The sequence below is a fragment of the Oreochromis aureus genome, linkage group 15 (genome assembly GCF_013358895.1).
Source record: "Oreochromis aureus strain Israel breed Guangdong linkage group 15, ZZ_aureus, whole genome shotgun sequence".
NCBI classification, from domain to species: domain Eukaryota; kingdom Metazoa; phylum Chordata; class Actinopteri; order Cichliformes; family Cichlidae; genus Oreochromis; species Oreochromis aureus.
In genome coordinates, this window is record NC_052956.1 from 29,651,694 (window position 1) to 29,677,870 (window position 26,177).

Consider the following 26,177-nt stretch of genomic DNA (forward strand, 5'->3'; position numbering starts at 1 on the left):
ACGTGTGATTGATGTGTTTTGTTTCTTCATAGATCAACTTTGATCTGTAAATCGTGAATTGATTGTAATTTCTTTTTCAGTATGTGTGTACCTATTTTTCTTTTCTTTGCTGGATCCCTGCTGTTTTTAGCTGATCCCATTTGTCTTGTAATATTCAGGAATATTCATTCATTTTTCAGTTATAGTCAAAGTGCCTTTTTTTCTTACTAACTACAAACGTGTATTTGGATCTTCCCTGTCAACATTTTCATCAGTAATACAAATGCTGAAAGTTCAGTTTATCATAGTGTAAGTACACATCCTCTCCAAAAATATGCAGATCTTTATTAAAAGGTCCGTCCATTTTTCTTCTGCGTATGAAATTCAAGGTGGTAAGAGTCCAACCCAGGTGTTATTGGGCAAGAACAGGGCACAGGTTGCACGTCTGTCACCAGGTTAACACATAGAGAAATACAACTATACACACTCATATTCATAATTTAGAATCACAATCATTTGGGAAGAAGAGAAATGCACAGAGAGAGCCCAGGTACTCACATCTGCACAGATAAGCTCCAGGTTAGCAGATTCAAATCCAGGACCTTCTTGCCCTGAGGCAACAGTGCCAACCACTGCACCACCATGCTCCTCTAAAAAGTGAACTTAAAAAATATAGCAGGAATATTCAGAAATGTTTTATGCTTCTAGATAACTGATGGCTGCCTTTCGTCAGAAAGAACTTAAAAAAAAAAGTTATGCAAACCTTGCCGTACTTAAGATGACCGAATTAGGGCAAGTAATTCACTGCGAGTAGTAGTCGTAGTGAAGTTATTGGTTTTCTTTTAGGAAGCTCTACGTTTTGTTTTTTTGTGCTTTTACGTCCATATAACGTTTGACGTTTTTATTTTGAAGGTCGAAAACGGAAGTTCAAAACTTTTCGCCCCTAGCTGGTTTGCACACGCAACGTGCGCTGTGACAAACTTCCGTCATGAATTGGACTACAAATGTCCCCAGATCGTGTAGTTATTTTCCCAGTCCGATGGATTCTGTGAGCAGCCTTTCCCTGAACCACGGCCACATTTAGGAAAAGTTGAGCATAAATGCGACATACACCAGGTTTGTGTCAAAAACTGTTTCAGTGTCGTTTCAACTACTGTGTTCATCAAGTTTTGCGAAGACGGTGCGTTTACAGTTTGAACCAGAGTGAGAGAAACCAGCCAGCCGGCTTGAAATTCAAACTTAAGGATGCGTCGGTTGTCGTTAACGTCACCACTACCGCGTACAAACGTATACTAGCGTTAACTAGTTTAGTTATCTTGCCTAACATTTAAGTTCCTACGAACAAAGGAGCTGTTCTCCCCATCTTTGAAACGGTAGCATCTTGTACGTGTGGACTTGAGTGTCGCATTTTGCCTTTAACATAGTTGGGCGAGGCTCCGTCTAATCTGTGGAGAAACAAGTTCAGCTGAGAGGTGCTAGTCACACTTGTCAACTACGTATGTTTCGCTGAATGTGAAAACATGTCTTAAACTGTGCACGTGTCGTATATATAGTATCACTCTTATATAAAGCAGTGTCCAGATGGCACTACATATGTTCTTGGGTATTTTTCATAGATTGTATACAACAGAGGTGTTTTGCCCGGGCCATCTGACAATGGAACTAGCACCAAGATGGTTATGCCAGCTATTACAGTTTAGGTATTTATGTTCAGATAATCTGGATAGTAAAAAATGCAAATGCATATAAAATATCTGTTTAACAACTGTAATGTTTCTAGTACGTAATAGAGACCTTATGACTTGCCACTTCAAAAGGTCACTGTCATGTTTTCCAAGCTCAAAATGAGCACTTTAGTCCGCATGAACAGTGGTTCGGGTAATAAGTCTGTGTGACATTACTCCACTCTGTCTTGTTATTTCTGGCCCTTTGGGGGGAAAAAAGTATTTGTCAGGGAGTAAATCAAACCTCAATCTGTATAAGAACAAAGAACAAACCAGAAAAAAAAAGAATTTAAGTCAAAAAGTAAAGAAGAAAGCAGTAATACTAAAACCAGTGGATCTTTACAATTTGTTAGTTTTACAGTAGCTTCATGTTTTTGTGTTGAAGCAAAACAGAATACCTATCGCCTCTTTTCACTGTCTGTTGTTTGCATTCAATTAATCTCTGGCTCCTTTTCACACTGTCTTTTGTCTTGCCTCCTTATCCGTCACCCCCAACTACTTTCAATAGATTGCTGCCCCTGCTTGGGCCTACAGGAGGTTTCTTTTTACCTCCCATTGTCGCCAAGTGCTTGCTCATGCTTGCCCCCCTTATGATGAGATGTCATCATAAGGGGGGCAAGCATGAGCAAGGGCATAAGGACCATAGTTCCTCAAAAAACTCCAGAGAAAAAGTTCTGATTACACCAGATGAATGCAAGCTTTTTTTTTCTTTTCTTTTTTTTGGTAAGATTTTTGAAATTTCAATCGCTGTCTGCGCTGTAGTTATTCAACGGTCCTTCTTTCACTGTCAGCAGCATGCCCACTTTGACCAGTCAGCTTTATAAGTTTTTGTGAACCTGTTGTCTGTTTCCACAGCGGTATGAGTCTACGGGAAATTAGTGAGAATCTGAAACTGGCCCGTGAATATGCCTTGCTGGGAAACTACAGCTCAGCCAGTGTTCTCTATCATGGGCTGCTTGAACAAATCAAAAAATATGTGTACACGGTGCGAGACAGCAGTTTCCAGCAGAGGTGGCAGCAGGTAAATGTAGTGCTGATCTTTTATTTGATCATATGAGGAGCCAATCCCAATTTTTCTTATGTATGCACCTGTGGTTGTTTCTCAGCTGTGGCAGGAAATCATCGAAGAGAATCAACAAGTTCAGGACATAATGTCAACTCTGGGGAACTTTCAGTTGGACACGGCTCCTGTTAAACCCAGTAACCACGATGATTTTGAAATGAGACCTTTGCATGTGGAACAGAGGTACTACACTGGCTATTTATATACATGTATTATTTTCTGCTTATTCATTGCTTAGGAAATTTCATGTGCTACAAATTCCGATACTTCGTGAACACTTAATATGTGCTTCTGGTTTAATCCTGCAGTTTTCTGAACTGCAATTGTTAAATAAGCCAAGAACAATAGTCCTGATGTAGTCATATGATTGAGATCAGTGAACCTCTGTAAGCCTCTGTGAGCTTGATTTGTTCCTGCTCTGCCCTCCAGAAAGATGGCTGGTAAACCTCAAACTGTGTATTTTTAACTGTTAGAGATGCACTTCTTGAAAAATTCACCTTTTCATTTTTTTAAGTTTCCCAACATAATTTAAATTATGTTGCTTGTATGCTTGTAACACATTTTTTGGCCACATGATCTATTTTGAACAACATTAGTGTTGTTCAAAATATATAATAGTATATATTTATTTATTGATTTTATCAAGGCCAGAAATTTCCGTTTTGGGATGAGAGCACCTATCTGCCACAAACAGATTGTGGCAGATAGCTACTCCACCTTAAGCTTGGTTCTGCCAGAGGTCTCTTCCTGTTAAAAGGAAGTTCTTCTACCCCACCATTTTTATTTTATTTTATTTTATATTATTTTATTTTTTTTGTGTGGTTGTTTAAGGAGCTTAGAAAAAAGAAAAGCGTCTGGACTTCTTTAAGTTTCTTGAAGACGTTTCACCTCTCATCTCATCAGCTTCTCGGTTGAGAAGCTTAGAGAAGTCCAGACTCCTTCTTTCCAAGCTCCTTGGATTACGATGACCTAGATGACTGAGAAACTTTACAGATTCTTGTGTTTTTTTTCTCCAATATTGTATAGTTTTATTTATACTGATGGTATACAGTATAAATAAAACTCACTTGAACTGGGTGGGTGAAATTATCTGCTATCTGCTAATTAGCAGACTGTATGTTTGTAACACAGATATCTGCACATCAGTACAGTCTTATAAAATACTGGAATTTCACTCAGCAAAACTGAAGCACAAACTTCTTTGATAGCAGATACCACACAGGACGCTGTGTTATTCATCTTATTTGGCTACAGCTGCCTGTAACCATTTCACCCACCATACAGATTTTAGTTTTTAAGAGGAAAATTATGCAAAGAGACCAAATCTGTTTTTGTACAGTCTGTAAACATGTCTGTGCAAAAAAAACAACAAAAAACTTTAACGTTGACTGTTTAATAGGACTGTTTTGGGCATTTAGGGGCTTGTCTCACTTTTCATTCCCAGAGGTTGCTGGGAAGCAAAACGAAAAGCAGATTGGACTGAGAGTCTGGAAAATTTGGGCTGCTAGTGCAAATGATGATGATTTAAAAAAAACAAAAAAAAAAACATGCTAGCTTATTATCATCATCACTGAGGACACTCTCACAAGAGATGCTTGATCTCAAGAGTTTTACTTCCTGGTTAAATAAATGTTTGTTTTTGTTTAGAGAAAAAAAGAGTAGCATTAACTTCAAATGCAGGACAGTGTCTCAGTCTGTTTTGTCCTTTGGCTTTTTGACTGTGTACTGTGGCAGTTTGGTCTGGTCTTGCTAGCTTTAAATGAACGATTATGATATTAAGCTCTTTAGTTGGCTATTGGCTGATAGTCTATCAGAGTGGTGTCAGATCAGTGATCTTAGAACAATATTCAAGGGGGGAAAAACGATCAATCATACTGTTCTGTCTGGCTTGTGCTCTAAGCACTAAGGCAACAGCTGAATCACAAAGAATGTAAATGTTTCAATGATTTAACACCTCTTGACATTAAGGGCTTGCAGTTGATAGTCTTATCCCTGTTTTCTTCACAGACACTCTCCCTGTCCTGTCAGACGTCCTACCAACCCCTATAAAGACAGCAAACCTGCAAACAACCGCCTGAGCGTGGCTGTGAAGGCCCAGCAGAGGCACCTGCCCCGAGGGGCCAACGGCGACAGAGGCAGACCTTCCAAGGGCAAAGAAAAGAAGGAACCAAAGGAGGCTGCTGGCAAAGCAAAGGATGATAAGGTGAGCGATATGTTGACGGTTTCAAGTTGCAGCACACAGTCACAGCCTTCTCTATTATAATACCACATAACAAAAAGTCACAAAGTATTGCTGATCAAACACTATCACATGCGGTCTGTTTATTCACTACCTAACCTAGCCTGTCATTCCAGTTTTTGTTTTTTTGTTTTTTTTGTTCGAAGGTTACGTTCAGGGAACTGGGAAGAGTTATTTTATTTTTATTAACTTATTTATGGTCTGGTTCTAACTGATGAGCTCAAGTGTATGATAGATAAATGGAAACTTCTCCCACTTTCAATGATTGGCCGTATCAATATAATCAAAATGGTTGTGCTCCCTAAATTCACGTACCTATTCCAGAACGTTCCTATTTTTCTCAGGTCTTCCTTTTTCAAAGCATTGGATGCCATTATCATGCCTTTTGTTTGGGCCTACAAGCCCCCCCCACATCTCGAAGTCTCACTTGCAAAAGCCCACGGACGGGAAGTCCGGTGACGTAGGCGGTCAAGATGGCAGCTTGAATGGGGAAGCTCCGTCGCAGTGGCAAGCTAATTTGCATTAGACTTTGAACGTTACGCTACACAACATTTACAAAATATCACCTCAGGACAGTGGGAAGCTTGAAGACTCTCTGTGAAAGCTCAGAAATGCCGAGTCACCAACAAAAACTTAAGCTTCGACGGCAGGAAGGCGCTAGCAAGGACACGTCGGCGAAAGCTAACGAGGCGCACCCGCTCTCACCTCCAATGTCGGATACTATTCAGACTGCTACAACTGAACAAATGGCCAGAGACATTGCAAGTATTTACGTGCTACTTAAGGAAACCTCCGAGACACAAGAGAGCAAGCTGAATGCTATTCAAACTGCTACGAGGGCAGTGGAGGCTAAGCTAGCGGATATGGCTACTCGAATAAGCAACACTGAGTCTCGTCTGGATTTCCTTGAGGATGCTAGCAGCGCTAAAGGAAAAAATCTCCTGCTACTAGTGACGAAGTGAACGCTCTACGACAGAAATTAGACGACCTCGAAAACAGAGGACGGAGAAACGATCTGCGCTTTGCCGGCTTTCCAGAGGGCTGCGAGGGTTCGGACGCTCTAGCATTCGTGCACAACACGATCCCACAACTCCTGAAGGTCGACTTCCCGGGCGGGCTGGAGATTGACCGCGCACACCGCAGCCTGGTGAGACGCAAACCTGACGGTCATCATCGCCCGATTTCTGCGATTCCAGGACAGGGAACGGGTCGTGGAAGCTGCGCGGAGGCTGGGACAGCTGAGCTGGAACGGCCACCGCATTATGATCTTCCCTGACTTCTCCAAACTTGTCACGGACAAACGAGCGGCATTCAATCCCTGTAAACGGCTGCTGCACGAAAGGAAGATAAAATTCTCCCTACACCAGCACCCAGCGGTGCTGGTGCTGAAAATGACGGAGGGCAGACGTGAGTTTACCGATCCCAAAAAGGAAGATAAAATTCTTTAAACACTACCCACCAGCACCCAGCGGTGCTGGTGCTGCCAAAATGACGGAGGGTTTCAGGCGTTTGAGTTTACCGATCCCAAAAAGCCCAGGATTACATTCTGTCTTTACCTTAAGGGAGTTATTTACAATCAGGGCTTGATTTAAACACTACCCTTTTTCTTTTCCTTTTGGTTTTTTTTTTTTTTATACCCACCTGAGGGTAACTTTTTTTTTTTTTCAAACTTTTTGCCCTAGCGTTAATTAACATGCCATACAAACGATATACTTTACTGCACCTCCTAACTGTTCAGTTTCAATATTATAGGGCTTTCCAGTTTGATTTGACTTTTTGGTTGTGCTACTTTTGAGAATATTCACATCCAATCCGCTTGGTAGAGAAGCTCACTAAGACTATTAAATTCCTCTTTTAGTAATTCAGTTATGAAGCCCTTTTCAGTTTGTCAGGGGACAGTTCTAACCAACCTGCATAGAGGTTTGTTCAGTTAGCTAAGTCCCGGATTGACTGGTTTCCTCACACAGATCCGTTCACCAGTCCCACACTAAATCCCACTCCCAAAGCGGCTGCCTCCCTTGGCCAAAGCAGTCCGGCTGCGCCTTTAGCCTCGGCGGTCGTAGCTGGAAACACAACGCGGTGGTGCGACCATTGAAACAAATCCACTTCACCCACACTCTGTTGTGAAGCTCTCACACGGTCAGCTTTCTAGTCACACACTCTTTTGTGCTGGTTAACATATTACATCGACTTAATAATTAGCTGCTGCTGCTGGCGACGGATTAACCTGTTTATGACTGTTCGACTGGTTAGAGTCAGGGCACGGACCATAAACATCACATAACATTTATGTTTTACCTTTTGGGGCTTATACCCCCGGGCCTGAGGGTAACTAGTGTTCTCGGTTGCCCCAGAAGTATCTGTTTGAATGTTTATCGATTGTTATGTTTATTTACTTCCAAACCCCCACTTTTCTTACAGCCAGCCTTCCAAATATTGTCCACTCAGCACTGAACTCCTGGTTCTAATAATAAGTTACCCCACTGTTATATGTCTGATACGTATTGCATGATGGCGAATAAGCAACAAAGGGCCCTTACTTTAATGACCTGGAATGTAAAGGGCCTTAACCATCCAATCAAAAAAAAGAAAATCATGACATTTATCAAATCAAAAAAAGCTGACATTGTCTTTCTTCAAGAGACTCACTTGTCTCCCCAAGAGTCAGATAAACTTTGCCGTGATTGGGTGGATCAGGTATATATATATATTTTTTTTTTCGTGTGGCAGCAGTCAGAGTAGGGGTGTCGCAATTTTAATTCATAAGCGGTTACAGTTTAAATGCACCCGGGTGGTTAAGGACGAAGATGGGCGGACATTGCTACTCTTGGCTGAGATTCAAGGCCATAGGATGATTTTAAGCAATATCTATGCACCAAACATTGACGACCCCACCTTTTTTGTAAACTTGGAATGCAAAATTAGTGATATGGGCGACTACCCAATCCTGATAGCAGGGGACTTCAATTTGGTCATGGATGATATACTGGATCGAAGCACTCCCTCACAGCGACACTCTAGATCAGCTTCGGTCGCTATAAAAAATGTGTAGGACCTTGGGTTTGGTAGACATATGGAGAGTATTCAACCCATCCACAAGAGACTACACCTTTTATTCTGCCCCCCACAACACTCTCTCAAGAATAGATTATTTTCTTGTGTCAAATTCTATCATGCCCTCAGCATTGTCTTGCTCTATTGGTAGTATACACGTTTCTGACCACGCCTTGGTGCTCTTGCATCTGAGCTCATTTGGTAACCCCCTCAAGCCTCCCAGGTGGAGGCTAAACTCAAGCCTTTTACATGATCCCAACTTTCTCCACTCTTTAAGAGAGCAGATCAATTCTTATATAGAAATTAACCTCTCCACAGCTCCTAGTGCAGGTGTAGCATGGGAAGCTTTGAAAGCTTTTATTAGAGGGTTCATAATCCAGCATGCCTCATAAGAAAAGAACTGCTCTGACCAAGCAGATAGACCTGGAGAGGAAGATTGCCATAGCTGAAGCCGCTTTTAAGGCAGACATGAGCTCAGCAAATCTGACCCACCTAATTAGACTTAAATATGAGTTCAACTCAATTTTGACTCAGAAAATGGAGTTTTCTCTATTTCAGGCTAGGCAGAAATACTTCGAAGATGGAGATAAACCTGGCAAACTGCTTGCAAGATATATTAAACAAAAAGAAGCTCAGACTATCATAGCAGCAATTAGAGCACAGGGTGGCACTCTGGTGTCAAAACCCTCTGAAGTGAATGAAGCCTTTAGAGATTTCTATATGCAACTCTACTCCTCAGAAGTACAAGCAAACTCTCAGGAAATTAACAGTTTTCTCTCCCCCCTCAACCTCCCAGCTCTCTCTAAGACACAGGTGGACTCCCTGGACGCCCCAATTTCAAAGGAAGAGATCTTAAAGGTAATCAAAAACCTTCCAATCGACAAGGCCCCTGGGTTGGATGGGTTCACAGCAGAATTTTACAGGAACTTTGCAGACGAGCTCTCCCCTTTACTCCTTCAAATGTTTGAGGAGGCCCTGGATAAGGGCAGCCTGCCACCAACACTGTCAGAGGCACTTATTTCCCTTGTCTTAAAGAAAAACAAAGACCCACTTCACTGTAAGAGTTACAGACCAATAAGCTTGATCAATTGCGATTGCAAAATTTTAGCCAAGGTGCTAGCAACCAGATTAGATAAGGTCATGACTTACTTAATACACCCCGACCAAGTTGGTTTTATTCGGACTCGCAGCTCTGCCGATAATGTTAGACGCCTAATTGATATTATGTGGGCAACCCAGAATAAATCCCCTACGGGGGACTTTTCTCCAGCTATAGCCCTCTCCCTAGATGCAGAGAAAGCATTTGACAGGGTAGAGTGGCGTTTTCTATTTTCTGTAATGGAAGCATTTGGCTTTGGCCCAAAATTCATAAGGTGGGTCAAACTTCTCTACAACAATCCAAGAGCATCAATACTAACGAACTGTATTATATCACAGTCCTTCAACCTCCACAGAGGTACAAGACAGGGCTGCCCACTGAGTCCTCTGCTTTTTGCTCTAGCTTTAGAGCCTCTGGCAGCGACAATACGTAGAGACCCTGATTTTCCAGGTATCCAGGTCCACAATGATAATCACAAATTGATGCTATATGCTGATGGCGCCCTGGTCCTAATATCGCAGCCAGAACGCTCTCTACCTGCTCTCTTAAGAATTATTAACCGGTTCTCTAATATATCAGGATATAGAGTAAATTGGTCAAAGTCTGAAGCGCTCCCCCTGACAGCCTTCTGCCCCAAAACCCTGTTCCAGCCAGGGGATTTCATCTGGCCTCAGACTGGGATTAAATACCTGGGCATTACATTCCCCTGTTTGTTATACAACATAGTTCAGGCTAATTTTGAACCTCTATTGGACAAGTTCAGAACTGACATAATTAGATGGTCCCCTTTGTTTCTCACCCTTTGGGGTAAAGTTAACATCATCAAAATGAATTGTGCTCCAAAATTTAATTACCTACTACAAACACTCCCGCTAAAAATCCCATCAAAATATTTTCAGCAATTTGACAGGTTATGTAACCAATTCATATGGAATAACAGGCGCCCTAGAATAAAGCTTAAAAAGCTACAGCAACCAGTGGAGTCGGGTGGCCTGGGGGTCCCAAATTTACTGTTTTACCATTATGCTTTCAGTCTGAGACACATGGTTCGCTGGGCTCTCCCTCCAGAATGAGCCCCCCCATGGTTTAGTCTGGAGAGTGCTTTGTGCTCACCACTCCCTCCGATGCACATTTTAACCACCAAGCTCCCACCAGATATACAAACCCACCCCATTCTTTCATTCCTACAGACGGTCTGGAAGAAGGTGGCCTTGCTGTTAAATTTTAATTCCCACCTTCATACTGAGGCCTCCATATGGCTCAATCCCAAACTCTGCATTAATAAATTTCGGTTTTTCTGGAGATTGTGGGTCCAGAGAGGGATACTTGTTCTCGGAGACCTGTATCAGGGGAGAATTCTCAAGTCCTTCAATGACCTTAAAGCACAGTTTCAGTTGCCACAGAGTCAGTTCTGGAGGCACTTGCAGCTCCGGCACTTATTGCTCAAAACCTTTTGTTCCTCCTCCACACCACCTCCTACTATTGAATATCTCAGCTACATCAAAAAAATCTTTGGGGTAGGTCGTGAAGTCTCTAAATACTACTCAATGCTTGTTGAGGGCACGAGTAAAGGGCTTCCCGCCCTCCGGTTAGCTTGGGAATCTGACCTTGGTGTGGTTTTTACGGATCAGGAATGGACTACAATTTTGCAGAATAGTAAAAAGGTGTCCAGGGAACTTAGAACGAGGCTAATCCAATTCAAATTACTACACCGAATTTACTGATTGCCACACAGACTGTATAGGGCGAACCTCATACGGTCCCCTGAATGCTGGAGATGTCAGACTGGGGTGGGCACATTGACCCATATGATTTGGAGGTGTCCTAAAACCCAAATCTTTTGAACTGAGATACATGACTTTATCAAATTAACTATACGATGGGATATTCCTTTCTCACCAAGACTATTTGTTTTGGGGGACCCATCAGTCCTTAAAAATGCTCCGCCTAAGGCCGCTGAGTGGGTACAGACTGCATTGATGCTGGGGCATAAACTCATTATCTCCCAGTGGAAGGCCCCTTCCACCCCACCTGTCTCTGTATGGCATATTCAACTAGGGAGACTCGCTGCACTAGAACAACTTTCATACAGGCTTCTGAATAAAGTGGAGAGTTTCCATCTGAAGTGGGATCCATATCTGTCCAGAATAAAAGGATCAGACTAGCACTTAGAGTGGGACAGACACTGGAATTCTGAGGAAGCGCACTCAGGGATTATATTATTTTATTTTTTGCGTGTGGTTGTTTAAGGAGCTTAGAAAAAAGAAAAGCGTCTGGACTTCTTTAAGTTTCTTGAAGACGTGGCTGTCTTTCTTTTTGTTTTTGGGTTGTTTTTTTTTTTTTTTTTTGGTTTTTTTTTCCGTTATTTATTTATTTATTTATTTATTTATTTATTTATTTATGTTTATTTCTTGCTTTGCTCATCCCCCCTCATTTTGGTTTTGTATTCTCTACTGTTCTGCTGATATGCTGATGCTTTTTTTCTATGTGATGTAATCTGTCTCTACAGTGGACTGTAGTGTTCTAAAAAATACAATAAAATATTAATTGCAAAAGCCCACGGACGCGGGTGGTCTGGGCCTTCCAGTTTTCAAACATTATTACTGGGCCTGTAATGCCAGAGCCTGGGTCTTTTGGAATCTGCCTATAGTCGGTGATGCTTTGGGATGCGGGTCCAGCCCCAAATGGCTCGAAATGGAGCTTAGCACCGCTATCAAGCACACTGGAGCATCCTTACCAGCTATTTTATTTTCAAAATCGGTTATTAATAGTACATGTGATGACTTTAATCTTTGCAACTCCTTAAAAATATTGAACCAAATTAAGAGAATCTTGAACCTCCCGGAATTGTCAACCTTTGCCCCGATGTGCCATAATCCTAGCTTTAAGCCTAGTACAATGGATGCTGCTTTCAAACAATAGCCTGTTAAAGGGTTAACTGCTATAAAAGGTCTTTATATTGACAATCATTTTGCCTCTTTTGCTCAACTTCAGACAAAGTACAATCTCCCTACAAGTCTTTTTTTTTTCGGTACTTACAAATTAGGAATTATGTCAAGCAAGCATTCTCAAATTTGGATACTATCCCCATACAGCATGTCTTTTACAATATAATGAACGAACCTCCCACCTCAAAACACTTAATCTCCCGGCTTGTTAACCTTTTTTCTTCGGCAACTCCCTCTTGCCATATTAAAGAGGCTTGGACAAGGGACACTGGTTTGGTTATCTCTGACGATTTATGGGCTGAAGTGTTAAGCCGGATAAAACTGTGCTCTGTTAATGCCCGGCTTCAGTTAATTCAGTTTAAGGTAGTCCATAGATTGCACTATTCCAAAACCAAATTGAACAATACTTTTCCTAACGTTCCCCCAAATATGATAGATGTAAACTTGTGGACGGTACTCTTGGCCATCTTTTTTGGTCCTGTTCTAAGCTTACTGCCTTTTGGACTAGTATTTTTAGTTTCTATAGCATTGTTTACAATAGGCAACTGTATCCTGACTGTCTTATGGTGATCCTGGGCTGCTCCAGCAACTCCTTGGCACTTCCTTTTGTTGTGCAACAGGCCCTTATGTTTGGTATGGTGATTGCGAAACGTCTGATTCTGGGTGAGTGGAAATCTGCCTCCCCTCCCTGCTTCAAGAGGTGGCTCAAGGAGATGGTCTCCTGTTTATACCTGGAAGAAATTCGGTTTTCTACGTCTGATTCCATGGAGAAGTTCCGGAAGATATGGGGGCCCTTTATAGACCACATTAAGAAGAACAGTCCACGCCCTGGGTCCTGACCATGTTGTTTTAACTGTTATCATTCCGAGCTGTTGCCCATAGCTGTTATGAAACGGCTCCTCCTAACGATCTCTGGACTCGAACTTCAATGTGGATTGGACTCTCTGGATTCTGAGTTGTTTGACATGTATACCATTTGCTTTTTTCTTCTCTGCTGTTCCTAATACGTGCTGGCCTTGTTTGTTTTGTTGTTTTTTTGTTTGTTTGTTTTGTCTTTTTTGTCCTTATTGTCTGTGTTCCTCTGTCCCGCTGTTATGAATGTGTAAAAAATTTTTTGAAACTTGCATAAATAAATATGTAAAAAAACAACAACAAACAAACAAAAAAAAAAAAAACACTTATTTATGGTCTGCCTCTCAGAATAAATCAGATGTCCAGGAGAAAGAAGCAAAGAGGTTTGATGGGGCAGGATATGATAAAGACCTCGTGGAAGCTCTGGAGAGGGATATTATATCTCAAAATCCAAATATTAAATGGTAGGTGAATGTTTCAGATGCCTTGAATGACTAAGCTGTAGTCTTTGAGCTTTCCTCCATTAGACAAACTGTATTTTTGGCATGTCTGCTTTAGCTTCACTTAATAGCCTTTTTGTCTTGTAGAGGTTTATCTATCTTTCTTGGCATGAACACCAGCCTCCCTGAGAGTTTTTTACATCTGACATCAGTCTAAACTGTTTTTATAGGGATGACATCGCAGACTTGGAAGATGCAAAAAAACTGTTGAAAGAAGCAGTTGTGTTGCCGATGTGGATGCCAGCGTTTTTTAAAGGAATTAGACGACCCTGGAAGGTAGTGATGCAAGCACAAGTTTGTGTCATCACTTGTATCCCATGCGTCCTGTTACGTAGATGTTATTTTCTTCTTTAGGGTGTGCTTATGGTGGGACCTCCTGGCACGGGGAAAACACTTCTGGCTAAAGCAGTTGCTACCGAATGTAGAACCACGTTCTTCAATGTTTCCTCATCAACTCTGACCTCTAAGTACAGAGGAGAGTCTGAGAAACTAGTTCGCCTTCTCTTTGAAATGGTAAGTTCAGTTTTTGTCAGTTTTGTGTTTGTTGGTGTGCTTGAATGTTCTGAACTTAGTTTCTGTTGTCTGTAGTAGTATTTCCTTTAATTTTCAGGACTGTAAGTTAGTTTTGGAGCTCTCTAGTGGTTGGAAATCACCTGACACACCTTTATTTCTGAGAGTGAATTTATCACTCATTAATAAATAATCATAAACTGAATAAAACATGCTTTCATATTAAGTTAGGCCATTTTTGTGAACCAATTATAACCATTTCGTATTATCTTTGTGTTTAAAGTTAAACAGTTTCTCTTAGGCTACGTTCACGCTGCAGGCGAAAGTGCATCAAATCTGACTTTTTTGACCCTATGCGACCCATATCCGATCATGGTATGACAGTTTGAACAGCACAAATCCGATATTTTCAAATCTGACCTAGGTCACTTTCGTAAGTGGTACTGAATCCGATACATATCTGATGTTTTAGAAAGCGACTGCTGTTTGAATGGTCATGTTGCATTAAATCCGTCTTTTACGTCACTAACACAAGACAGAAGCCAATTATCAGCGCCGGAGAAGACAAACGAGAAAGCATGGGGGCGGAAACTGGAGACGGAGCAAGTCAATGGACAAAACCTGATGTTTTAGACCCGATTAGCATATGGGAAGACAATTCTATTCAAGCTAAACGACTCCATAAACGTGTCCATATTAGAGATGGACCGATCCGATATTACGCATCGGTATTGGTCCGATACTGACCTAAATTACTGGATCGGATATCGGAGAGAAATAAAAGATGTAATCCGATCCGAAGTATCACAAAATGCACTACTTGGCGTAACCCAGCTCGGCGCATCGGCGCAGTATGTGTCACGTAATAGAGCGGCTCTTGTCTGCAAGACCTGTCAGCAGTCTGTTGGAGCATTTGGAGCCTCGCTACATGCTTCCTAACCGCAGCATTTCATCTCGGCGAAAACTAACCCAGAGAAGTAAAGCAAGTGTGTAAGTTCATCCCTGAATGTTTGCATAGTATTTCCACGTTAATCTTAACAACTGATATATTGAGCCACAGCTGGACTGGTCATCAGAGTTCCATATTGAGGTGAAAAGGAAGTGATTTGTCCCGTACTTCAGCTAGAATTAAAAATTAGACACAAAGCTGGAGTTATTCGGTCTTTGCTGCGCAGTTGCATCTACTTCTCTCATTCACTCCCCCTTCCTCTCCTGTTATTACTTCAAACATGAAACTGATCAATGATCAGCTGATTGGCTTTTCTGCCGCAAGTCCTGTCTTTCTTGTTTGTTTATCGCTCACTTTGCGCTAGAAAGAGGAGACCAGTGGATAAACAACAGCAGCACGTTTAAGCGTGATAAGCTGTTGTTAGAATGCATTTAATATTACTTTCTAGTATCAGCTGAGGTTTGCTGGAGCCAAGGCTGTAAAAGCTGCTGGTCATGATATCCGTTTGGATATGTGGTGAGAGGGAAACATGAAGATGAAACCAGGAGATGTCCTTACTGAATCATCAGAGCTGAACAGGTGATGGAGAAACAGGTTTACCTTTTAGGTGACATGAATGAGTTGAAGGGAAGTTATTTGTCTCTCAGAAACAGTTCATAACACCAGGATCCTTTTCTACATAGCTGACAGCTGGTAACTGTGCAGGGGCGGGTCTAGCAAAGTTTTGTCGGGGGCCAGGTTGGGCATTAACAGGGAAAGGGGGGGCACAAAGAAATATTTTTCTTTGTTATTTATTCAAAGTTTTTAAATGACATAATTATCTGAATCTTACAACAAAAGTGGTCATCTGATTAAATGTATAGAAATCCATTATTGTATATAGTAACTAATAAGTCTAATATACACCCTAGTAAGCTATAGTACTTTTTTCTTTGGGAAGGTACCATCTGTGCAGTCTACAATTCTGTTGAAGAAAGATGTTGAATCTATTTAATGTAGAAAAATAATTGATTTCTGTGCATTTGTTTTACACTTGCATTAAATTAAAGTTGATTACATCGATTAAGGGCGGGGGGTGGTTCCCTAATATTTTTGCTGGGAGTTGGCAACCCTATTAGTTAGGTAGGTAAGTACTCTTTAAAATATCAGAATAGGGAAGATGGTGTAGGTTTAAATTTATTAGATTGATCAGTGTTGCTATAAAATGTTTTGGGTGGAGTGTATTTTTTGCATACAGGTATAACAGAAGAGCTTCAGTCTCTTGTTTTTTTTTTTTTTATTTATTTATTTTTTTTTAAAACTTGAGTATGAACTTATACAAACTGCATCAAGATATTTATAAAAAAAACAGTTATAGCGTATTTTGTAATCAACATATCGGATTCATATCGGTATCGGCAAATATCCAAATTTATGATATCGGTATCGGACATTAAAAAGTGGTATCTTGCCATCTCTAGTCCATATATACCTCTGCACGGAGGTAGCAGCCACTACTCCAAACAAGGCCATTGTTAAAGCACGGGTTCTCTTTTTTTTTTTTTTTTTCAGTGTCCTTCTTTCTCTAATTAATTTGTCAAAATTCTGTCGGTTATGACTGTGCAGAAATTGATACACTGCTGCAACAACACCTACTAGCTCTGTCTTCTTTTGCGCATGCGGGCCGCTTTGAGGGCTGTGAACCGTTCACACTAGAGTGCGTTTGCTGTCACATTTTATTTGTAGTGTGAACAACCAGACAAAAAAATCGGATTTGATCAAAAAATCGGAATTGAGCATTAAGACCTGCAGTGTGAACGTAGCCTTAGTATTAAAAATAATACGCTTTTTTTTTTTTGTTTTGTTTTTTTGTTGTTGTTGAATTGAGTCATTGCATGTTTCCCCGTACAGGCACGTTTTTATGCTCCCACCACGATCTTCATTGATGAAATTGACTCAATGTGCAGCCGCAGAGGAACCTCAGAGGAACATGAAGCTAGCAGGAGAGTAAAGGCAGAGCTACTTGTGCAAATGGATGGTATAGAACTTTTGCCTATTTCCATTCATGCTAGATGTATTTGCCTCTTGATGGAGGCAGTTTTTTATTTTATCTTTTTTTTTCTCCTCTTGTTGTTGTTTTTGTGCAGGTGTTGGTGGAGCATCAGAGAACGACGACCCATCAAAGATGGTAATGGTCCTGGCTGCAACCAACTTTCCATGGGACATTGACGAGGCTCTGAGGAGGCGCCTGGAGAAGCGGATCTACATTCCTCTTCCTTCAAGTACGATTATTGTTTTACTGATTTCCACATTGTAGGCAATGAAATGCAATTATTGAAAGTGAAAACTGCCAAAGACTCAAAACTCTTAAGTGTTGCACATTTTATTAACTAATAAGGGATCATAACAGATTTGCCTGCTTGACTTGGTGACAAACATCAGCTGCTGAGCCTCCACATTCCCCACATTCCACTGATTTGAAGCACAGTGCACACAGCTGACAGCACATGCAGCTTTTTTTTTTTTTTAAGCTACTTTCTGTTCTATGGAAACATTTTAACCATGCCAGAAGCCTGCCTGGTTCAGTGTCTGCTTTGTGTTAATTAAACTTGACAAATGTTGATTTAGAAATGTGTGACATGGAATTACAGTCCCAACATAAATGTTCTCAAGGAGGGCTAAATTGCTAACGATGCTGAGTAAAAGATGACCTTCTCTCTTCGTGTAAATATTGCTGATGAAATAACAGTTTACTCAAGCAGAAAGCATGCTCTAGTTGCTGTTGGCCCTCTGTTTGCAGCTAAGGGGCGAGTGGAGCTGCTCAAGATTAACCTCAGGGAGCTGGAGCTGGCCAGCGATGTGGACTTGGACAAAATCGCCGAGCAGATGGAGGGTTACTCAGGAGCTGACATCACTAACGTGTGCAGGTCAGGGCATATTTCATTTACACTAAGCATAACTTCCAGATAACCACTGATATTTACTGATGGCCCTGGTGGTTAAATGAACTGTAGTCTTGGTATTTGCAGTACCATATTTTCCACTTAAAATCCTTTAATTTTCTCAAAAATCGACAGTGCGCCTTATAATCCGGTGCGCCTTATGTATGAATTCTGGTTGTGCTTACTGACCTTGAACCGATTTTATGTGGTACACGGTGCTCAAATCTGTCAAAAAAATGTTTTAGTAAAACTTTGGTAAGCTACGAAGTTGCACCGCTTGATGGATTGTCGGAGCATTACGGCTACCATAGTCAGGAGCCTTGTGGAGTAATCTGGGTCCAAAACTCCGCTTCAGGTCCCAAAGTCAAACGAACACTGTGGCATCACTGAGAGTTAAAAACTGTCTAAATTCTTTAATGTTTAATAAAATGATCAGTGTTGCTGCTTTACCAGGTGTAACAATTAACTTCAACATTCAGGCATCCATGAAAGCATAATTTATTAAATTTAACAGAGGTAGCAGGAAGTTAGCTCGCTAGTGTCCACCTAAACGTGATATACCATGACTGAGAGATGTCTAAAAAAATTAAAATGTTCTGAAAAAATTAAACTTACAGTTTTGCTATCACTTCCAACATAAATGAAGACAGAAAAGTAGACAGCAGTGACTTTTGTAGGGTTACTGAAGTTGGACTAGCTGGTATATAATGATGTCCTACGTGACTGCTAGCGACACAGCTATGTTAGCATAACATAAACACAGTGAAGCTGGAGGATCAATGCTAACGAATAGTTATGTCTATAACTTCTGTTCCCTGAAGGAGAGGAACGAGGTACAACACATAAGTATGGGACATATATACACGCCCCGCAGAGCAGCCACCGAACCGGAATCGGACCACCACATCCTTAGTGAGTGGTAGACCCAGCAGAAAGGACAGCATGAGCCACCGAAGGGGCTGTAACGTCCAACCGATAAAACCGCACAAAAGTGTGCGGTGATGCCCAACTAGCTGCCGCACAAATATCAGCTACAGGCACCCCTTTAAAAAGAGCCCATGAGGTTGCCATCCCCCTGGTGGAATGAGCTCTCACCCCGTGGGGCAAAGCAAGACCTGTGGTGCCGTCAGCCAGTGAGATAGCATCTATAATCCAGTGGGACAGCCTCTGTTTAGACAGAGCTCTACCTCTATTTGGATTAGCGAAGCAGACAAACAGCTGGTCACATAAACGCACATTCTGAGTGCGCTCAATGTAGGTGCGTAGCACACGCACTGGACAAAGAGAATGCATCCTCCTCTGCTCCTCAGATGCAAAAGGAGGGGAGCAAAAGCTCAGCAACTCAAACTCCATTGAGCTATAAGATGCAGGCATGATCTTGGGAAAATAGGCAGCATTTGGACGCAATACGACCTTGTGGCCATCAGAAGAGAACTGTGTGCAGGAGGGATGCACAGACAGCGCATGAAGGTCACCCACTCGCTTTGCCGAAGCCAAAGCGAGAAGTAATGCAGTCTTATATGAAAGAAATTTCATATTCACAGACTCAATGGGTTCAAACGGGGGGCTACAAAGGGCCTCCAGCACCAAAGACAAGTCCCAAGCAGGGACACTGGACTTAAGCACGGGCCTCAGCCGGCGAACTCCTTTCAGAAAACTTATGGCGAGGGGATGTGCACCTGGTGTCACCCCGTCAAAGCCAATATGACAAGCAGATATAGCTGCTAAATAAACCTTAATTGTCGAAAATGAAAGGCCCTTATCCAGCAGCTCCTGCAGGAATGTCAAAACATCCACAATAGAGCACTGAAATGGGCGAGTGTGGCGGTCCTGGCACCATTGCTCGAAGGCTCGCCATTTGTAAGCGTACAAGCCTCTAGTAGATGAGGCCCTAGCGCTCTGAATTGTCGCTATCACACTAGGTGGCAAACCCTTAGCAATCAAGTTTAACCTCTCAGCAGGTAAGCATGAAGGCGCCATAGATCTGGGCGCGGATGAAACACTTCTCCTCCCGCCTGACAGAGGAGATCCCTGCGGAGAGGAAGCTGCCAAGGACTCGCTGCTAGCAGGCTGATTATCTCTGCATACCACGACCCTGTGGGCCACCAAGGGGCCACTAGAATCAGAGAGAGGGAATGCTGACGCACTCGCTCTGGAACTGGAGATATCATTTCCACTGGGGGAAATGCATACAGGAGCACGTCTGGCCATTGGTGCGCTAGCGCGTCCAAGCCCAAGGGTGCATCGTGGTCGATTATGGAGAAGAACAGGGGCAGTGAGTATTTACCCTGAAGCAAAAGATCTATTTGCGCCTTGCCAAATAGATCCCAAATCTGAGCCACTATTAAAGAGTGTAACCTCCATTCTCTCACCAGAGGACCCCCCCTGGAGAGAAGGTCCGGCCCCAGGTTCAGGTGGCCCGGGACATGGGTGGCTCTTAGAGACAGAAAATGAACACTGCACCATAACAGCAGCGAGCGAGACAGCTTCAACAGGGGAAGAGAGCGTGTTCCTCCCTGCCTGTTTATGTAAGACACCACTGTTGAATTGTCCGTCCTGACTAAGACATGCTGGCCCTCCAGGACTGGACGGAAATGCTTTAGAGCTAAGAACACTGCTAACAGCTCTAAGTGGTTGATGTGCAGCTGGCGCTGGGCTGCGGACCAGATCCCTCTCACTGATGCACCCTCGCACAGCGCTCCCCATCCTCTTAGGGAAGCATCTGTGGACACCACCTTGCCAAACAACACCCTCCCAATCCGAGAGCCCTGATGCAGCAGCCTGGGCTCCTCCAAGGACGGAGAGCTAGCATGCAAGACGCGGTTACCGCAGCCTCCTCCGGAGGTGACGCGATGCACACAAGCGGTGAGAGAGAGTCCAGCGTTGAAACGCTCTCATTTTTAACAGTCCAAGTGGCACTACGGGCGATCATAGACGCCATCATGCCCAACAAGCTTAATATCGTCTGGAAACGCAGTCTCGCGTCCCAGCTGAAACTGAGCGAGGGAGGCGATGAAACGCGCCACTCTGTGCTCCGACAAGCGTCGCTGGCTGGAAAGCGAGCATATTTCCAAACCAAGGAAAGAAATCTGCTGACTCGGGATGAGCGAGCTCTTTTGAAAGTTCACAGAGAACCCCAGTGTCTGAATGTGTGACAGAACCAGCGACAGCTGTGTCTCCGCCTGCTCTCTGGAGCAAGCTACGAGAGCCCAGTCGTCTAGGTAGGCTAAGATGCGGATGCCTCTCTCTCTGAGGGGCGCTAGCGCTGCCTCTGCACATTTCATAAAGGTGCGAGGAGCGAGCGACAGCCCGAACGGCAGCACTAGGTATTCGTAGGCTATGCCCTCGAATGCAAACCTCAGAAACTGCCTGTGTTTCGGGTGTATAGCCACATGAAAATAAGCATCTGTTAGATCGATTGTTGCAAACCAATCTCCCGGGCCGACTGCATTCAAGAGCTGTCTGAGTGTTAGCATCTTGAACCTGTATGTTCGTAGATACGTGTTCAAGACTCGCAGGTCGAGGAGCCCTCCCCCTTTTTTCGGAACAACAAAATAACGGCTGTACCAACCTTTGTCTGCCTCCGAAGCGGGGACCACTCGTATTGCTCTTTTCTGCAATAGCGCCTTTATTTCTTCTCTGAGTATCATGGCCGCCTCGGTGTTGACAGTCGTGTTTACGACTCTTTGGAAACGAGGCGGCTTGACCCGTAACCCATGGCAACGGTTCGCAGCACCGTCGGCGGGGCGTTGTCGCCCCCCCCAGTGTGTCTGCAGGGGACTGCATCACCTGCCTGACCTGGCTCATTCTGCCTGCAGGCTGAGCATTTGTGATTGTTTGAGAATAAACAACACTCTTTATTGATTGTAACATGGAAACATGTACATTCATACATTTTGTTGGAGGCACCTTTTCTGGGGCACAACAATGAAAAACAGCGGGAACCTGAACATTTAACACACCTGAACAGGGAGTTACCTGAGGCATTTTGTGTGCAGGGGTTTTGTGCTTGGGAGACAGTGTTAGGAAAGTGCAGCGCCTTCTGGGGCTGACAACCTGAACAGAACTTAAGCGGCACCTCTTGTGCGGCAACAGAGGGGTAAAAGCAGCGTCTCCCTGCTGCTGGACCCCTTCTCCACGCGAAACCACAGCTAGGTGGGCTGAGGCTTCTTCCTCCTGGGCGTCGGGTCCCGCCGGGGGCCCGAGGGTGGGCCTTTGCTCCAGGCCGACTGGCGTGGAGCTCGGGCCGGAGGATGTGCTCTCACTGGCGGCACACCCACTTCAGCAGTGGACGCCGGTCTCTTGCCAGTTGGCAGAGGAGCGGCGGGCCTGTGAGAGCTAGCTGCGGGCTTGGGCTGACGTCTGGGGATGATGTCGCGCAGAGCTTCCGTCTGCTTCTTCCTCAGATCGAATCTAGCCTGAATGGCTTCAAGTGAATGTCCGAATAACCCAGCCGCAGACACTGGTGCGTCCAGATATACAGCTCTGTCCCTATCCGGGACGTCAGAGAGGGTCAGCCACAGGTGCCTCTGCGCCACTACTGTCGAAGCCGTGCCTCTGCGCCACTACTGTTGAAGCCATCCCTCTGCCCAGGGAGAGCGCTGCACAGCGAGACGCACGGAGGATGTAATCTGTGGCGACTCTGACCTCGTTAAGAAGAGGTGCCAGCGGGCTGTCATCAGGAACCAGCGATCCGAGCTCCGCCAGGCACATTGCCTGGTACGTCTGGAGCATGGTGACGGAGCTCATGGCGCGAGCAGTGCCGGCCTGAGCCCGATAAATCTTCTCCAGCTGCGAAGCAGAGAATCTGCAGTGCTTGGGCGGCAGAGTTGCGGGCCGCCGACACCATGGTTATGGGACGGGGCCAGATAAGCAGCCAGAGACGGCTCCATAGGGGGTGGGTTAGCTAAGCCAGCCCCCTCGGCGCCGTCCAATTCCATGTACTGTCCATAGCCGGGCACAATGACGCGGGTAGACAGAGGTTTGTCCCATGATGCTGTCAGCTCGCAGAGAAAGTCTGGGAATATGGGAAGGCAGTTTTGGCGTTGCGGGCTCCGGTGGGAGGAAAAAACACGCGAACGCGGACGGCTTCTGAGCTGGCGGAGGAGAGGCCAGTCCACCTGCAGCTTCTCAGCAGCACGGCGAAACAGGGAGAAAAGAGAGGTGTCATCGTGGCCGACCGGCGCAGCAGCGGCGGCACATTGGCCCGACAATGAGCTCTCCTGCTCATCTTCCGACAAACCATGGATGTCCAGGCCGATGTCCAGCACGTCATCGTCTTCCTGGGGGCGCTGGCGGGCTTCAACCCAGGCTGAAGCCCGTCAGCGCTCCTGCATGGTTCCGGTCGCATCGGCTAACCCGTCAACATATTCCATGTGGTCAGCCCAGCTAATTGCGGGGACATCGACGGAAAATCCTCGTCTTCGGACTCGGACGAAGCCGGGCTCCAGACTCAGAAAGGAGAGGGTCATGCCGCGTGCGACAGCCGGCGTCCCAGCACTTTTTCCACAAACGTCACCCGTCTTTCCAGGGTCTAGCGCCGGAGCTGGCGACAAAACGCACAGGCTTCGGGCTCCGTCAACGCTCTCCTAGCGTGGACGATCCCCAGGCAGACAGGGCAGGCATTGTGCTGGTCGCTGTCGTGCAAAGAGAAACCGCATCCCTGAGGACAGGGGCGAACAGAAGATTTCTGCTTTGCTCGCTTCGGTTTGGAGTCTATTCCAAAACGCAAAGCGAAACGCTGCACATGAAAAACTTGAAATTAGCGCTCCGCGGGCAGCCTACACACCAACTGCGCGGTGGAGGCTAACACCAACAGGGGCAGTTAAGCTAAATTCAAGTCGGCAGACAACGGAGCTAACTAGCAGCAGCTAGCTAGCCCAACTCAGCAGAGGTGTTCTCAGCGAGGTGAAGACCGTAAGAACTGAGGGATGACTGTGATGACAGCGGCTATATGTGCAGGCGGGGCCGTGCGCGTGTCATCACACGTCATCTGCCTTAAAGGCGTGAATAAAGGTTTCTTCAGCCAGGACACGCGAGGGCGTGATATCCCATACTTATGTGTTGTACCGAGTGAATCGACTGAAAGGGAACTTTTTTCCACTCGATAAAAGTTAACAAATGCAATTGCATGGCAGGATGCTATAAACCAGGGGTCCCCAGCTCCAGGCCTGGGGGTGTCCTGCAGGTTTTAGATCTCACCCTGGGTCTACCCACCTGAATCAAATGATTAGTTCATTTGAGGAACTGCAAGATATGTTGAGGAGGTAATTTAACCATTTGAATCAGCTGTGTTGGATCATGGACACATCTAAAAACTGCAGGACACCGGCCCTCGAGGCCTGGAAACTTCAGTCAGGAGAACGACTGAGATAATCCATCCACAATACGAGGTTAGTCATTAATATACTGCAACAACATGGGAATAGAGCAGCTGCGGGAGAATTCAAAATTAATGAATCAATGGTACAGAAGTGGAGGAAGCAAGAAGAATGAGTTGAGTAAAGTTTGACTGTATCTGACTGTTTCGCTTAATGCGTCTTACGATCTGGTGTGCCTTATGTATGAAAACAGACCCGTTCATCGACAGTGCGCCTCATAATCTGGTGCGCCTTATGGTCTGAAAAATGCAGTACTTTGCTACATAAGATGGCTTGCAAGTTTTCCGTGTTAGGAGTAAAACTAGTATTTGCTAACACCAACCAAATGAGAGATAATGAATTGTGATCACTCTGCTGATGCTTGTGAAGCTTGTTTGTTAGCTAATAATAAATTAGCGGCTAACATGGACAAATTGTTGCTCGCTCGCTAATTCTAGGTTTCTTGTGTTCTAGAGTGGCTATCCACATCTGGGTGCAATTTTGCAATATCATAGTCTTTTAAAATGATCTTCAGCACGCTGAAGACATTCACGAGTTTGGTTTTAATTTAACCTAACCTTCCCTAAAGGTTTGTATGTGATGAACAGTATTAAGTGAAATCTGACAAACCGTTGTTGTGTGTTGCGTAGGGACGCATCTCTGATGGCCATGAGGCGAAGGATCGAAGGCCTCACTCCAGAGGAGATCCGCAACATTTCCCGGGATGAGATGCACATGCCCACCACCATGGAGGACTTTGAGTCCGCTCTGAGGAAAGTGTCCAAATCAGTTTCTGCAGCTGACCTGGAAAAGTATGAAAAGTGGATCGAAGAGTTTGGCTCCTGTTGATGAAACTTTCACTGTGCAGCTTAGTGTGAGGCTTTGTGTTCCTGCTAACTGAAATGTTTTCTCGGATCTGGGTGTCGAGCTGGGAGTACATTTCTGAATCAGCGGGCAGGTTTATTACAAAAGTAATTGCACTTGAAAAGTGGTAACTCCTCCTTTTGTACATGTTGTTGCTATGCAAACGTTTTCATCGAAAGAAGAACACGAGGAACTTGGAGCTGATTGTTGATACAATTCATTTTTGGACTTAATCATTTAAGTTGACTGATCCTGAACATCTTGCCAAAATGTTTGACAAATCGGCTATAGCTACTAGAAAAACTGACAAAAATTAGTAGGCATTTCCTGAAATACACTAATAGTAAAAGGCCAGACATGTTATGTTATTAGTTTATTCTCAGTGTCGTGTTGTTGTCTTTGTGCTGGTGTATCTGTCGGATACAGAACCAGGCAATCAAATGTTGTTCCCTTTCTTGTTGTTCTTTTCACTTGATTTTATTTTAAACCATATGGATTTAGAACACTTTTTTCTTATGAACATTAAACTAAGAAGCCATTTCTATATTGTGATACAAGCAAGTTTATTTATTGCTCACTATCTGCTTAAAAAAAAAAAAAAGAAAATCTACACACAGATGAGTTCATACATTAAATTGGAATGTCCAACGTCCATTGCATGTCTATGTCCCTGTAACCTGCAAGCTCTGTTTCAGTTTTTCTACGCTTGGATCTGTATGTTACTGAGAGGGGATATCCTTAAGAGTCCCGATCAAAAGTTTAAGACCACTTGAAAAATGGTTAAAGTCATATTTTTGCATCGTTGGATCTTATCAAGGTTCCACGTAGAGCTTCAACATGCAACAAGAAGAAATGAGAGTGGGACAAAACATTTTTTTTGAGCATGCAATTGATTGAAAACAATGCTTAAACTGAAACGGGCTGTTTTACAGCTGTTCAAAAGTTTAGGACCACATGGCAAAAAATATGATTTTTTTTTTTTTTTTTTTTTTTAATTGTTTTTTTGCCATTTTACAAGTGGTCTTAAACTTTTGATGGGGACTGTATTGTCTGTCACTCACACAGCTATGGCTCCACCTGCTGTTTAAACCTCCATGAGCTGCAACTGGGTTAAAG

The 26,177-nt window shown here is 43.8% G+C and overlaps 1 protein-coding gene across 1 annotated transcript; it reads left to right on the forward strand.

Moving 5' to 3' along the window:
* The first annotated feature begins 914 nt into the window (after positions 1 to 914).
* katna1 (katanin p60 (ATPase containing) subunit A 1) lies at positions 915 to 25,605 on the forward strand. The gene is made up of 11 exons (XM_039598875.1): positions 915 to 1,095; positions 2,559 to 2,724; positions 2,810 to 2,949; positions 4,774 to 4,969; positions 13,307 to 13,422; positions 13,629 to 13,734; positions 13,813 to 13,971; positions 16,808 to 16,934; positions 17,044 to 17,178; positions 17,697 to 17,823; positions 24,848 to 25,605. Exons 2-11 carry the CDS (start codon positions 2,563 to 2,565, stop codon positions 25,044 to 25,046), a joined length of 1,467 nt encoding a protein of 488 aa, XP_039454809.1. The 5' UTR covers positions 915 to 1,095; positions 2,559 to 2,562; the 3' UTR covers positions 25,047 to 25,605.
* Positions 25,606 to 26,177: the final 572 nt, after the last annotated feature.